The sequence below is a fragment of the Podarcis melisellensis genome, assembly GCF_964234715.1.
Source record: "Podarcis melisellensis genome assembly, chromosome: 12".
Classification (NCBI taxonomy): domain Eukaryota; kingdom Metazoa; phylum Chordata; class Lepidosauria; order Squamata; family Lacertidae; genus Podarcis; species Podarcis melisellensis.
In genome coordinates this window covers 42,501,640-42,516,402 of record NC_138544.1, presented here as the reverse complement: position 1 = coordinate 42,516,402, position 14,763 = coordinate 42,501,640, and the positions used below count along the sequence as shown (strand labels likewise).

Here is a 14,763-nt window from a genome sequence, read left to right as displayed (position 1 = left end):
TAAACCTCTTCTGTGTCAGTTTTGGACTGCAGGTGAAGTTTCCCACAACTTAAAGCAACTCATGCCAAGGAGAAGAGTTCTAGCCTTTCCCCTGACATGTCAATTTTCTATATGATTTTTTTTTCCTGATGAAGCATTCAGTTATAGGAGTGTCCACCTGTAGCCTGAAGTGGTAAAACTTTAAAATAGGTTGTCTGCCATTTGGGAGTACTGGGTGTCAGTCTGTCACCAAGCATCACATTGACCTGGTTCACACATCACTTTTAAACCATACTTAAGATAAACTATACAGTGGTACCTCAGGTTACATACGCTTCAGGTTACAGACATCGCTAACCCAGAAGTATTACCTTGGGTTAAGAACTTTGCTTCAGGATGAGAACAGAAATTGTGCAGCAGCAGCGCAGCGGCAGCAGGAAGCCCCATTAGCTAAAGTGGTGCTTCAGGTTAAGAACAGTTTCAGGTTAAGAACAGACCTCCAGAACGAATTAAGTTCTTAAGCCGAGGTACCACTGTAGTTTAAATGTAAAAGGATGTGCTGGCACACATGGTTGAAATGGAAAGCATTTTGTTCATCCCCTGCTCCTGTCACATTGCCAGGAAACAGGCCATCAGCCGAGACAGCGTTGCATCTGAATTTAGGCTTGTGGTTTGTTTCTCTCCAAACTATGAATGGTAACCAAGGTTTGTTCTTGGCTCAGTGTTTGTGGTTGGTTTGGAAACCTAAGGTTTAAACTTTAGAGTGAAGTGCAAATAGCTTTATCTTCATCAGTTTGCTCATGTTTGAAATATTACCTTCCTTGAACCAAGCTGGCAGGTCTAGATTACTCAATGTCTGGGTAATGTCAGGCAGAAAGGCACACAGACAACAACAGTTAATAAACTGGGGAGGGGGGCAGAGAGTCATTACAGACAGAACCCTTTCCACATATCTTTAGGAATAAACTGCACCGGGTGCCATATTATCCTAAGCTTCTAGGGTGCCACATTTGAGTGAATTCAAAGGTAGGAGTTGAGTGAACACAAAGCATTACTGAATACCTATCAGCGTCCCTTGTACGTATATTGAGTTTGGGCTACTTTGAGTTCCAGCTTCCTTCTAGAGGCTCACTGGTACATATCTGATGGCATCAAAAAGAGTGTCATTAATGAGATTTCCAAAGGCATCCAGCTTGTGTCCCATGTTTCAAATAAGCAGACACAAGCAAGCATGGGGTATCAAAAATTCTCACACATTTTGTGGAGTAGTTGTGAAATCTTTCAGCTGCATTTATCACCTAGCCTGGATTACTGATATGGCATTATGGGATTCCCAATGACATACATAATGGAAGTGTAATATACTTTCATCACTGCTGGTGTCCAGCACTATCAGGGCTGTGGATAATGGGGCAGCTTCCTACAACAAGAATGGAGATATCAATGCAGCATTCACTGAATAGTCTGGTGGCAGTACAATTGTCAGCTGCTCTGGAACTCTAGGAATCTATTACCACCTTTGCCTACCTTGTATACTCTATCTTTGCATTCTTTGAATTAAAAAGTCTATTAGTCATCCACATGCCTGAACCCTCTCTCTCTCTCTCTCTCTCTCTCTCTCTCTCTCTCTCTCTCTCTCTCTGGCTACTGACTGGTGTTTGCACAGCTGGAGCCATTGGCTAAAGAGAGAGTACCTCATCAAAACAAGGACAGGTGGCAGCGCCTCTAGTCATAATGTACATTTAGAAAACATTACACCAGACACAAAATTAGAATGAGTTCTATGGAGTCGTTGATCAAAGCGATTGAAATGGTGGACATATCATTAGTCAGAAGTGCCTTTATAGTTAAAGCTATTTTGTAGAATAAGCAAAGCACAAAAAGCACAAGAACTATATGGAAATACAAGAAGATAGTACTGCAAACCAAGAAGAAAGCTATCGCCAAAAACCAGATGGGTTTTAGTTTAAAGTAGCTTTGTATATTGTGATTGAGTATTCATTTATTCTCACAGAGAGACTACAAGAACCAAACTAACTAAAAGTGGAAGAAAACCATGATATTCAGATGATAGGTATAACTTTTTAATACCGCACATTTATTCTCCAGATGTCTGCTCAGTGAGTGAAACCATACCTAAAATCAGCTTCTGGTGCTGTTTAGCACACATATTTTAAGAACCTACTTTAAATATGCAATATGCTGTCTTAACTTTGGATATGCTTTCTCAGTAATAAGATGCAGAGATTGCCAGCCTAGCAACTATGAAGAAAGCTTCATCTCATTGATTTGTATTATATAGAGTTCACTTAACAGCTGGATCTGAATCTTCAGAGCACTGTGTTAACCCATCGCCAACTTATTTGAACGTCACTTAAGAAAAATACAGAAGGAGTTTGATGTACTATCTATAAAATATGCATCACAATCTATCCAGTAAATGCGTAAGTACTTCTATGATGGGCTCAGAGTCTGGCTAAGCTGAGGAAATATGACAAAACTGGGACTGAGCCCACCATCTTGTCTGACTTTAGGATGGCAGACTTTTAACAACTTTGAACTTTGGGGATGCTCCTGGATCCATCTTTGTCCCTGGTAGCTCAGGAAGCTTTAGTGCCTTTTATCAGCTATGGCTGTAACACTGACAATGATTGTTCCTGTACAGGGATAGTCTGGCCACAGTGATTCATGCATTGGTAACCTCAAAACCTGATCATTGCAATGTGCTCTGTGGGCTTATCCACACTTATCTTTCCTCCACTCTTTCCAGGTATGGTCCACATTTTAAAGCTTTGTGTCTGAATGTCCTCTTTTTTTCCTCCCTCCAGAGGTTTCCCTGCAAAATTCTGGTTTTAAAAGCTCAATTGAGAAAATATCAAACAGCAGCACCCCCAAACTGATGTTTGCTCTGAGTGGGTTTCTGCGGGGAAATTTCTGGTGCAGACATTTTTAAAACCCACGTGGACACAGAGCTTTTAAACATGGACTTGTACCTGGAAAGACCAGGACCACGGATGGAGGAACAGGTGTGCGGAGGGAGCGGACCGCCCCCAGCACCACTATTCTGGTAGGGCGCCATCGCAGCGGGGGGGCAGACATGCACCATGCAATTCCCATGCGCCGGGTGCCATGCCCCCACAGACGGCGTGTCACGCCCCCAGAACACGCACCACGACCCTGGGGCCAGCGCAGCATGCCCTCGCGGGTGGCGTACCACACCCCTGGGATGTGCACCACCCCCTCGTGGTGGCGTGCCATGCCCCCAGGGGTGCATACTATGCCCCCAGGGGGTGCCAGCCATGCCCCTGACTGCTCTCTGCCCCCAGTAGCAGAGTATGCAGCTTCGCCACTGACCAGGACAAAATGTGAATGTGGATAAGCCCAATGTGAGGCTACCCTTGGACCTAGTTTGGAGGCTCCTGCTAGTGTAAAACACTGCAGCTAGATTGTTTATGGGAACAGACTACTGCCAACACATAACTCAAGTTCTCAAAAGCTTACAGTGGCTGCCCATACACTAACTGATCATGTTAAAGGTCCTTTTACACAGCCCTTAACAACTCAGGTCCAGAATAACCTCAGGGAGCACCTGATATTCCTGACCTATCACTGAGATCCTGGGGTCTTTGGGAGCACTCACCAGGTCTTTGGGAGCCATGCATTCAGTATTGTGGGCCCAGTCTTATGGACTTCTCTTCCAGTTGAGGTCAGATAGGCCCCCTCATTGTTGAACCTCCATCACCTACTGAATACCTTTTTTAATTTCAGCAAGCTTTTTAATTCCAAAGTGCTACCTTTAAATGCATTTTTATTTCTATTGTATTAAGTCTCCTGTACACTGCTTCAATGTGACTGCATGATTAAGCAGTATACAAATTGTAGAAATATACAATAAAACATTGGTGATCCCTGATAATACCATTTCAAGAGACAGCTCAGGATGTAATGGAACAAATGTAAATGTGGAGAATATTTGATCTTGCACCTAGAATTCAGGTGCTCCAATCACCATGCAAATATTTGCTTATCACCTAAATGTGCAAGGGAGTGAGGAGTGGTGCTGGCCTCCAAAGTCAGGAAAGATTTGATCAAAAAAGGCAAAGGAATAGATCTAAGTGTAGAGTGTTACTGATTTTTGGTGCTCTTAAGACTATAGAGAGGGAGGGAGAAAGAAGCAGCTTACACCACGTATGATTCCTAAGCACAAATGCAAAATGTTTGTAGTTACACTGCCTTGTGCCTGCCAACTGTTACAACTGTTTGAAAATTATTTCAAACACAGTAACAGTCTCTTGTGTGTGGACAGTAATTTATGCTCTGGCAGGTCTTGGAAACTGAGCAAGGTTTCAGATCTAAGTCATTTCCTCACCATTTTTTATAGAAGCACCTAGCAGAAAAGGACCTCTCCTGGTATGCTTTTTGGTGACCTATGTTAATACAGTTCCCCCTCATTCCATATATATCTACAATCTTATTCCAAACTTCACTGAGAAACTGTCGCCTTGTTCCATATTCATTGTCACACGCTGTTGGAGATGGAGAGCTCTCCCCCCTCCTTTCTTTTTTCCCAGAGAGCTGAAGGTGCTATGATAGAAGCATCCTTGCCTGTGAAATCTCACAGTAAATTTTGCCGGTTGTTATTTTTTAAAAATCTTCTGCCATTCTTGCTTTGAAAAGTGCTCACAATGGTTTACAGTACTAAATCACACAAATACTCTTAACTGTAGACACCTAAAAGGAACTCTGCCTTTCTTGAAAGTATCCACAATGGCTCAGGGCAATAAAATGTACACATATCCAAGTGCCCCTATGGGACAGAAGTAGCAGTTATCTGCAAAAGATGCTGGTTGTTTCTTTTTAGGAGAAGTAAACGCATTCAAATAAATTTAGATTGTTTCATGTGGTTCGACAAGTTTTCCTCTGAAGGCCTTCCCCGTGCAGAAATTTGGGTCTTGCTGCGTCCTGACGAGAAAACACCTTTGTCGGGGGCGGGAAGGATCTCTGGAGCCGCCCTGGGAGCAAAGGCAGTTCGAGTTTGGGTTGCGGCTGACGATTTCTGCTTCACGATCGGCCGCCACTTCCTTCACCTCAGCTCTGAGAAAATAAAAGTGATCCACTTTCCTGTATGGAATGGGGATTCGCTGCTCGGCAGGGCCAAGGAAAAAGACTGTGCGCACCACACACCCACACCCCAAGAGATCTGGCCGTCAGCAGTTCTTAGAGTCTTGATTTTCGTACTTTCCCGCGTTTGGGGCGCACTTCACCCCGTGGGCGCCCATCAACATCCCCGCCTGCTCTCTGCGGAGACCAAAGGGAAGGCGGGAAACGGACACGCCCTCGCCCTCCTCCGCTTTTTTTCTCAGAGCGCCTCCCGGCTTGCAGGCCTGAGGAAGGGAGCAGGCTGGTAACTTGCCTTTTCCCGCCCGCTGTGCATAACCGCCCAGGATTCCTTTCTCCTCTCCCAGTACAGAACTTTTCTCCCTCGTATCTCGCAGCAGCAGCCCCGGAGATCTCCCTCATTCAAGTGTGCGTGCTGAGGGGAAAGTGTGACATTTCTCTCTGAAGAGACAGCCCGCGTCCTCCGGGGGTGCGTGCGCGCTTGTGTATCGGCGGTGTCGCCCCGGGGGGAGCCTTCGCTTGCGCCTGGGCTTGCCATTTGTGGTGACACAAACCCACTCACGCGCCCGCCCGCCACCTCCGTCGCCAGCGAGGGCGTTAATGATCAGGAGGAGGCGGAGGCGGCGGGAAGCCGGTGGCAGGAGGACGAGCGGGGAAAGGGTCGTGACTAGGCAAGCGGGGGAGGGAGGTGGGTTGGTGGTGGGTCGAAAGATACGCCCCGCACCGGCACCGTCAGGCAGGAGACAGTACCGGGGGGAGAAAAATGGAGCTGGAGCAAGATGCATAAACCAGAAAACACGCGCCGAGGGAGGACAAGCTCCTTGCAAGGGCGCTGCCGGACAGATGTAGGCAAACACATCTGGGCTTCTGCCAGTTGCCGGCTGGTGGTTGAAGGAGGATGGTCAGAGCGCGCGCAGGCAGGGAGACGGCGCTCAGGGGAGAGCGGAGTGGAAAGCGTGGGGCGCGCAGCAGGTGGCCAGTGCCCAGTCCGCGGGCGCGCGTTGCTGAAGCGCCTTGAAAGCGGGTAGCCAGTACACGGCGCTTTTGCACAGGGGTGGAGGGGAGAGACGGGAGGCGAGAGGACAATGCGCAACAGGGAGCAGGAGAGAAAACACGGAGCTTTTAATCCCCCCAAGTAGAGGCGAGGCGCTTCCCCGCAGGGGTGCGTGAGTGCGCGCGCCTTGCAGACTGGGCAGCAGGCGGCGGCGGCGGCAGGAGGGGGAGCATAACCACCGGGCTGCGCCGGTGGGCACCACTGATCAAAGGGGGGGGGAGGATGATGGAGGACGAGCAAAGAGGGGAGAGCGAGCGAGCGAGCGACTACTCTTAAAGGCGTCCGCGACGTGATAATCACGCTCCCAAGTGTCCGCTGGTGGCAGCGAGGCTACAGCTGAGGCGGGCATGTATGAGGCATCTTCAGGTGACACTGCTGCCTGAGAGCCGCGCTAAATGGACTATCAATCCGGTTCGGTATCTGTAGGAAGGCGTCTCCTCCGGTGTGGAATTACCATATTCTAGTGGAGGGGAGAGAGTAACGCCGGCTGGCCACGTTCGGGGTGTTTTGGTCCCGAGGAGAGGGCGCTGTGGGCAGCGGTCTGTCGGTGGGTAGTTTTCCTTCGGCGACCAGCTGTGGCCGCGGGCGCGCCACGCTTTGCCCGTGTTACCTGGCGCGCAGAGACGCCCCTTCCCCTCCCCTTCACCCACCTCCCCACCCACCCCTTGTGGAGCCTACAGAGCGCGGAGAAGGCGAGGCGGCTCCTCTCCTTGCCGGCACGCTTCTGCCCTCCTCCTCCTCCGACTGTCAGTCCGTCGGTCCGCGTCCCTCCCCTCCCTTCCCCAACCACTCCCCCCCTTCTTCTCCGCTTCCCACCCACCCAACCAGCCACCTCCCCGGGTGAATTTCAGGGCTCTCGGGCTCCTTCTGTTTGTTTGTTGATCCTTCCTTTGGGGAGGGGGCTGAGAGTGGGAGAGGGGGGGAGAGAGGGCGGGGACTTTGGGCTTTGGAGACGGCGGCGCCTCGGCTCTTATTGCCACTGAGTTGCGCTTCTCCTCCTCAGGCTGCGGGAAGGAGCCGCCTGACCGCTTGGCACTTCTGCTGCCTTCCTCTCCTTCCACCCCCACCAGTGGTTGGATTACCGCGGGCAGCAGCGGCGGTAGGGTGCCTTGGGGCTGCCAAGCCCGCAGCGCGAGTGGCCAGGTCAGTAGCCCTCGAGCGAGCGCTGGGAGGAGCAGGCAGCGCGCACCTCTCGGGTCTCTTCTCCTGGCGAGCGGATCTCCCTTCCAGGAAGGGATCGCTGGCGAGGAAGACGCCTGCGCCCCTCCTCCTGTGACGGGCGCGCTATCCCGGGGTGAAGAGGGCAGGAGGGCGGGGAGGGAGAGGGCTGGAGCTGGCCACAAAAAGTCGCCTCCGTCCTCACCGCTGCTTTCCCTTCTTCCTCCGCGTAACAGACAGGCGCTCATCTCATCCCGGCGAACCCTGGGAGAGTTTTGCAACCACTTGGAGAAGACGGAGAGCTGCAAGGGGTGTTGCTACTTCCCCAGCTCCTTCCCCTTCTCACTGTTGGGACTTCCTCGCTAGTTTTTCCACCGGTGCTTTTAAAAAAAGCAACAAATAAAGTCTGTTTGGAAATGGCAAAGGCAGTGACGCCTGGAAAGGGAACAAGTGTGGGGCGAGCCAGAGGAAGCCGGAGCTAAATGACAGGATGCAGGAGACTTGAGGAGATACACAACAAACAGAGAAGCGTCTCTTGTACTAACGGGACTCTTGCTGCTGCTGCTGCCGCCCGTGCTGCTGTGCCGACTGAGCCAAGCTTTCTGATCTTTTTGCACCGGCCCTACTGGAGGATTTAAGATCTAAGAGGAATTGTGCGCTGAAGAGACCGGATATTTTATTCTCTTTCTTCAGTCTTTCTGTACTGAGAAAGGAAGATGGATTGGGGACTCTTCCTGCACTGTGTTGCCCTCACCATTACCCTTGGCAGGGCTTTGAAGAGTGGTAAGTGACTGACACGCAATGTCTTTCAAGTGAAGCCAGGTAGCTGCAAGCAGAGGGCCCCTTACCTGAGCTCCTGATATATAAAGCCAACTGTGAAACTAACTAATATAATGGATAAAAGGAAGGTGAACACAAAACACTGGGTATTTACCTTGAGTTTCACACAATCTTTGTTTGGCTACCCATCCTGAATGCTACCTAATGCAGGGCTTGTCTGATTCACAAGAATCAGAATAGCCAATTGCTTTAATGTTTCATCCTTTGGCAATTGCACAAGATTCCACTTTAAAACCTGACAGACAGTGAATACTTAAAAGGCAGGGTTTTTATTGAGAGACAAGGGGGAAAGTGAAAGTTTAGGGTCATATATTTGATTATCTTTTGTAGCTATGAGTCCCCACGGGTACCTATTTCCAAATCCTCATCCTCCTCATTCATCTATATTATGCATTAGGGCTCACAGGGCACTTATTGTCTCAAGCTAAGCAACCTAAGGTACTGTTCATACACAACAGTTATAAGAGAAATCCTATGGCACAGACTTCACATCTGGTTTTGAGGGAGCATTTAAGAGCTGCTTCAAATTGATGGAGGCTTCCTTCATTCAGCAATGAAATAACGCCCATACTAGCTCCCTAATCTATGCAGTTTTTAAGGATGTTCTGCCTGGAATGGTTGACATCTTACTTGCACACATGGAGAGGGGGAGTTAATAGGAGTTTTTCCTTCCCAGACCAATTTCTGAGCAATTATTATTAACTAATTACCAAATATTTATTTTTAGTCTGACTAGGATTTCAATCAAAGTAATTAAAAGAAGGTAACATTCTCCACTTAGAATGGAATATTCTTTTAATAAGGGACCACAATAGGAGTATTCTTTTACTGGAGGATGTAAATCACACTTTATGGTGGAAATCAGTCTTTTCTCAATATATTTTGAAGAAGTTGGCTAATTTAGCAAGAAACAAGTTCTTCCTCTGCTCCTTCATGACCAGGAGAAGGGAAGAAAAAAAGTCTTTAAAGAAGTATTAGCATGTCAGTCCCTGAGAATCATTCCTGAGATCCTGATTGGCCTAATCTTTTTGAAGAGTGTAGCTAACTAGACCTAATCTTTCAACCTGAAGTCTTCCTTTGCAAAGATAACAGGATCGCACTGTATTTCTGCATCGATTTGCAGGCAGTGTTGAATTAATGGAGATGAGTAAATAAGCAGGGATGAACTGGAGGCATAAAGTGGAGTGAGATGTATAGCGTGCCTTTTTGCTATTACGAGCAATATCATTCTCTTAAGTGCTGAGCCAACCATAGGAAGATCTGAGGGGAAGGAACTATGAAGCTGTCATTAAGTCTGAGCAGTTATAGGCATAATGTAATAGCCCTGTAGAGTCACCATGACCATCCATCTCTTCTGTAGCTTAGCAGACTCGTGGATGCCACATCTACCTCTGTCCAGGACTTGTGTCTGCTAAATTAATTCATTAACCTTATGTAGGTAGACTGGTCCAGAGTCATTAGAAACTGCTCCTCTTAATCAAGTGTGCGAGAGATTGCACAGAGCCAGGGAGTCTAGCAGCTCCCCACATTATCTTATTATACTATCACTTTCCCAGGAGTTACCGATTAAAGTGCTGTTGGTAGTGAGCCCACCTAAATGTCTCCTAGAGTGACTCTTGTCAAGTGACTTGCAGCAGCGCTGGTTTATTTCACTCGTTTAACAGATGCCAGATTCTGCCATGTTGTTTGCATAGAGCTAGAGTGGACTTAATGAGGCGGGATCATTTTCCAAGTCAGCTTGCACGCGGCAAATCATGCAAGATTGTCTCTGAAACCACATGCAGGAGGCTTCCAGATAAATATCATTGGCTGTGGATTTTGAACTCATTGTTGCAACATCTTTTGTTCTCGGAAATGAGACACGCGATACAAACTGTCAAGGCAGGAATAAATAGTAGCTCATAACCAACTCTGAAATAGCAATTCGCTGAACAACAACAAAAACCCACAGCGTACATCTCATTCCCTTCTAATTTATAGCAAATGTTTCTTATAACGGCTGTAGTTTATGCATTTTTGATGTGCACTTTATCTTTCATTTCCATTTGACCTGGTTATCTATAATAAAATTCTGAACATTTGTAACTTCATGTCAAGTACAAGGAATGCCATTTCCAGTTCACAAGAATTTTATTAGATACAGAAGTTTCATATGTCATTACTGTGAAAATGGGCTGCCAGTGTGTCATTTGTTAATGCTTGTCTGATTATCTGATGTTAGTAGAAAATATTTCAGTGAAGTTTCAAAGTGTCAGTGCAAACCTGCACAGAACAATGGAACAAGTGGCCTTGGAGGTTAGATTACATTGCCTCTGTTTCATCTCTCAATATTTATTTGTAAAGAACCCTAGCATGGCTTTGGAGAGGAGCAACCAGATTTTGCTCAAGATACGGCTATTTGCACTTAGCGGGCTGGGGAACTTAACAGTTTTGTAATTACAAATAAACTTCATTTTGTTTTTCCTTGCTTTCTGTTACACTGCTCTTATCTGGTCTCCAAGGGGGGGGGGGGACTTCCTTAAAGGAGTCCACTGAATCATTGCTGCTTCAACAAATTCTACTTTGTTCTTTGGTAGTCTGGACTTGAAGATCACAGATAGCTTCAAATTGCTTAGATTTAGGATCTGATAAAACCAAAAGGGGGTTGTTGTAAACAGGAAGGGGTCTTGGAAGACAAGTTCTGTTGTCAAATGACATAGAGCAGGCTTATTATCAGAATGCTAAGTAAAAGAATCAAATAACATTGCTCTCTGAATCACTCTCAATTAAAACTTATTACTTAATGACACTATAGTTTCCAATAATAATTAATTACTTATTGATTATTAGGTGTAAAAGCTGTTATAATCACAAAGATCTCTGTCTGGATTAAGAAGTTTTGTAAAAAAAACAACAACCAACAACAAAACCACCTCCCCTGTTCTGTCTTTTGCAGGGGTGGCGATACAAAACCAGAGCTAATAACTGCAGAAAGCAGCTTTCTTTAAATCATAAACCAGAAAAAAATGTTCTGCAACAAGGACTTGAACTATTGCAGGAAATATAGATGTTTTGTTTGATTGACCTGAACATGAAATGTGTTTTCTTAATCGCAGATAAATGTGGTGAAAATATAAGAATCGTGGAGCCTGGGTATCTCACCTCTCCTGGCTATCCAAACACTTATCATCCAAGCCAAAAATGCGAGTGGCTGATTCAAGCTCCTCAACCATACCAGAGAATTATGATCAACTTCAACCCTCACTTTGATTTGGAGGACAGAGAGTGCAAGTAAGTGAGATGGTCTGTGAAGGGAGCCATAGCACCATCTACTGGACAAAAAGCTCCACGGTTTCTTGTTGGGGGTGGGGAAGGGAGATGAAACAGCTGATGAGTGCAAAACTCTGCGCATAAAATGAATCCCTCTGAGGTCTGAATCCATACCAGATCATATGTTTGTGGTAAAGATATTAAAGCAAGTGCTTACTGCATGTCAGGCACTATATAAGATTGTTTTAGATATAATCTTGTAATCCCGCTGTGTCGTTTTTGTTGGAAACATGGATCCATTAGCAGTTATTTCCTCTGGAACTTTTCCCTAAGCCGCTCAGTGACTTGGAGGTTGTGGAACGCCTATGCAGGAACAGTAGGGGAGAAATAAGCATTCGCCTCTGCATTCATGATTGTGCCACTGCTTTAAATGTTCTGAAGTTGCTTAGAAACGTATTGATGCTTAAGGCAAAAGACGTGTGGTTATTTAGAATTTTGCAAGTTCCAGTTCACTCAGTATTGTTTGATGGGAGAGGCTGTACATTCATGGGGCATTATAATGTATTTTAAGAGCCCGACAACTATACATGCTTTGTTTTACTGTGCTAGTGCCATAATTGGGGATAACACGTGTGTGGCATCGAGGGGAAGTCATCAGTTTTCTTAACTAATATTAACAGAAGTTGTTTTTCATTTTGAGTTGGTGAAGCAGTGTGAAGAAAACGTTAGACTGCTAGGTATTGTGTAGAACAGAAATGAGGAACCTGTGGCCCTCCACATGTTGCTAAGACACTTCAACCCACTCCAACCCCTTAGTGTGGTTGATAATGAGGCATGATGGGAACTGTAGTCCAGCAACACCCCAATCCCTGATAAAGGGCTTTACCGTGATTAATTCTGATTATAATGGTGCAGGCTTTTCACAGAACTCTGTTTTCATGAGCATAAAAGTGGCTGCACATTAAGTTCTTGCCTTGTGTCAAAATATATTGTGAGAAGGACCGCTTACTGTTGTCTGATGGTGAGTGGTGACTGCGAACTGGCATGAATGCAGTCTGAGCTGAGGATGATCTTATGGCCCTGCACAATCATTGTGGGACAACACTCCCTCCTCTGTTTGCACAGGTTGCTGGGGGCCTGCATTTTATCTGACCTATCACAGGCAAGCAAGGGCATATGTTTTGTGTGGTGGAGCTGAATGAAGGCTTCAGTCCCTAGTCTTTACTCAGCTCTGCTCACTGGATGTATAAAGAAGCCTCACCCAGGCTCATCAATCAGCTCGGTTGGAGCTGGATTCTCCACCCTCCCACCCCATGTAGCATATGGTCCTGCCTGAAGGTGAGCAGGCAGGTTCAGGTCCTGCATAAGACCTTGCTATGGAAATATTCAGTTGTCGTATTTGGGGCCAGGGAAGAATTTGCCTGCAGATAAATTGGGCCCGTCTGGTGTCACAGCTTGTTGGCGGATAAGGCACTGGGTTGGATCCTTAGTCTTGGGGGCGTGGGAGTTGAGAGCCCACCTCACCCCTACTTCAGGAAATTGAGAGTACCCTTAAAGGGGTCCAAGGGAAGATGCAGTCTGGATGCCCAGACAGTGTGTGATGGGCCCATAGCACCCACCCACACACCCAATGACTGTCCTGGAGGGATCGTCCCTATTTGATGTACATTATAGGGGGATTCTTAATCTAGGATCAACCTTGCAAAATAATCAACCAGCAGCCGGGATGGATGAATCAGGGTACAAACCTATGCCCATGCCAAAGTCTACTTGCATTTGTAACCAATAAAGTTGTGGCCTGTTTGAACCCAAGATGTTTGTCCGGTGTGTTTATTTTATCTTTCCATGCTGTGGGTCCTGCCAGCAGTGGGTTCCCTGCACCTGGGCCTATAAGTAGAGCTCTCTGAGGTAATAAGTTCTAATGTAGAACACAAGGTTCAGTGGAAGTATATTGAAGTTCCTCATGTGAAGTAGTGCACCAGGAGGATTGAACCATCTCAAGCTGTGAATCCTTCAGCCGAACCTTTGTAATGCTTAAAACAACTCTGCAACATATGCAGATTATAGTCCCAGTTTACAGATGGGAATGAAAAGTGATGACTTTCACAAGGCCTTCCAGTGACTTTGTGTCAGAATATGAGCTTGTATAAACTTGCTACTTAGCCACATTGGCTTCTCACGGTGGGGGGGGAGGCTATTCTCTATTCACAGTCTTACAGAAGTAACAGGGGACTTGTAGCTCTCCAAATATTGTTGGACTACAACTCCCATCATCCCTACCCATTGGCCATGCTTACTGGGGCTGAAGGGTGTTGGATTCCAGCATTTGGAAGGCAGGATATTGCCCTGCCCTCTTTTAGAGCTTGGATGAACAACTCTGGATGCCACAGGTAATCCCCAAGTGGCTATGAGATTCTTTCTGGAAGAATTCTAGAAACCCCATCTTTGAGAAACTGCTTGGACCATGCTTATTTCAAGGCTTCACTCTTACCCTATTTTCTTTCATGATTGCTACAACCCCACAGAGAACCTATTGCATCAAATATGAATGTGAGGGTGCCTAAAGAGTTGTCCTGTTTTCCAGCTGGACAACAGCTTTCCCTTAGAGAGAAAACAATAGCAATTTCTTCAAGCTGGTGTTTTGAGCTATAAAAAAAATTAGAACAGGATCATTGTAACTATTTAGTAATATTATTACATTTCATCATTGCTTTCGGTTCACTTTATTTTCTTATAAGCAGAGATAACTAATTACATGCCACAGCAATGTTAAAACCAAGGACACATTAACAAACGGTGCCAAAAAAGTGTCACCATCCTCTGCATGCAACGACTCCTCCTTCATATTGGAGCAGTAGCTTGTTGATCTTTTAAAAACGGGTTTGGATGACCAGCTCTAGAAACCAGTTTAACCATTGCTAGGTAGGGCGGATTAGAAATAGAAATAAATGAATAGTGAGTTCCTACAAATGATGAGCAAACAATTCAAGGCCTTGGAAGAAAGAAGCATGAAGAGTATCACTCTAGCTGTCCCTGCCAGTTCCTAGCTCTCAATCAAAATGTGTCCTTGTGTTGTAGAAAGAACTGATACCAAGATGGGCTTGTTGGAGACAGAGCAGATCTTGTTAACATAATAGGGCATTTAGTATGTTTGCTATGCCTCTCACCCCTGTTCATTTAATTGGGAGGCACAGAAAACTGCCAAGTCCCATCCACTCTACTAAGAAGTGTTGTTGCTAAGCATGTTCGGGAAAGTCCAGGTCAGTTAAGGAGACACCTACAAGGTTTCATTGTCTCCCTACGCTTGTCTCCCTATACCTTCACAAGAAATTTTTTCTTCAATTCTGAGTCGGGAGGAAATGAAA

General features: G+C 46.2%; 1 protein-coding gene and 1 long non-coding RNA gene across 5 annotated transcripts in view; one reads left to right on the top strand and one right to left on the bottom strand.

Moving 5' to 3' along the window:
• LOC309353465 overlaps positions 1–11,323 on the bottom strand; it is a 29,027-nt gene extending 17,704 nt beyond the window's left edge. The window contains exon 1 of one of the 2 annotated variants that reach the window (XR_014161879.1): positions 11,214–11,323. This is a non-coding gene — a long non-coding RNA (uncharacterized lncRNA). Of the gene's footprint in view, positions 1–7,514; positions 7,608–11,213 lie in introns of those variants that run through there. The other variant, XR_014161880.1, reaches the window with a different exon arrangement.
• The window catches only part of NRP1 (neuropilin 1), a 123,966-nt gene continuing 116,734 nt past the window's right edge, over positions 7,532–14,763 (top strand). Inside the window, exons 1-2 of one of the 3 annotated variants that reach the window (XM_081931596.1) lie at positions 7,532–8,092; positions 11,245–11,419. In XM_081931596.1, coding sequence (XP_081787722.1) covers positions 8,026–8,092; positions 11,245–11,419 — 242 coding nt within the window. In that variant the 5' untranslated portion in view covers positions 7,532–8,025. The remainder of the gene's footprint in view (positions 8,093–11,244; positions 11,420–14,763) is intronic. The other 2 variants (XM_081931595.1, XM_081931594.1) reach the window with 2 other exon arrangements.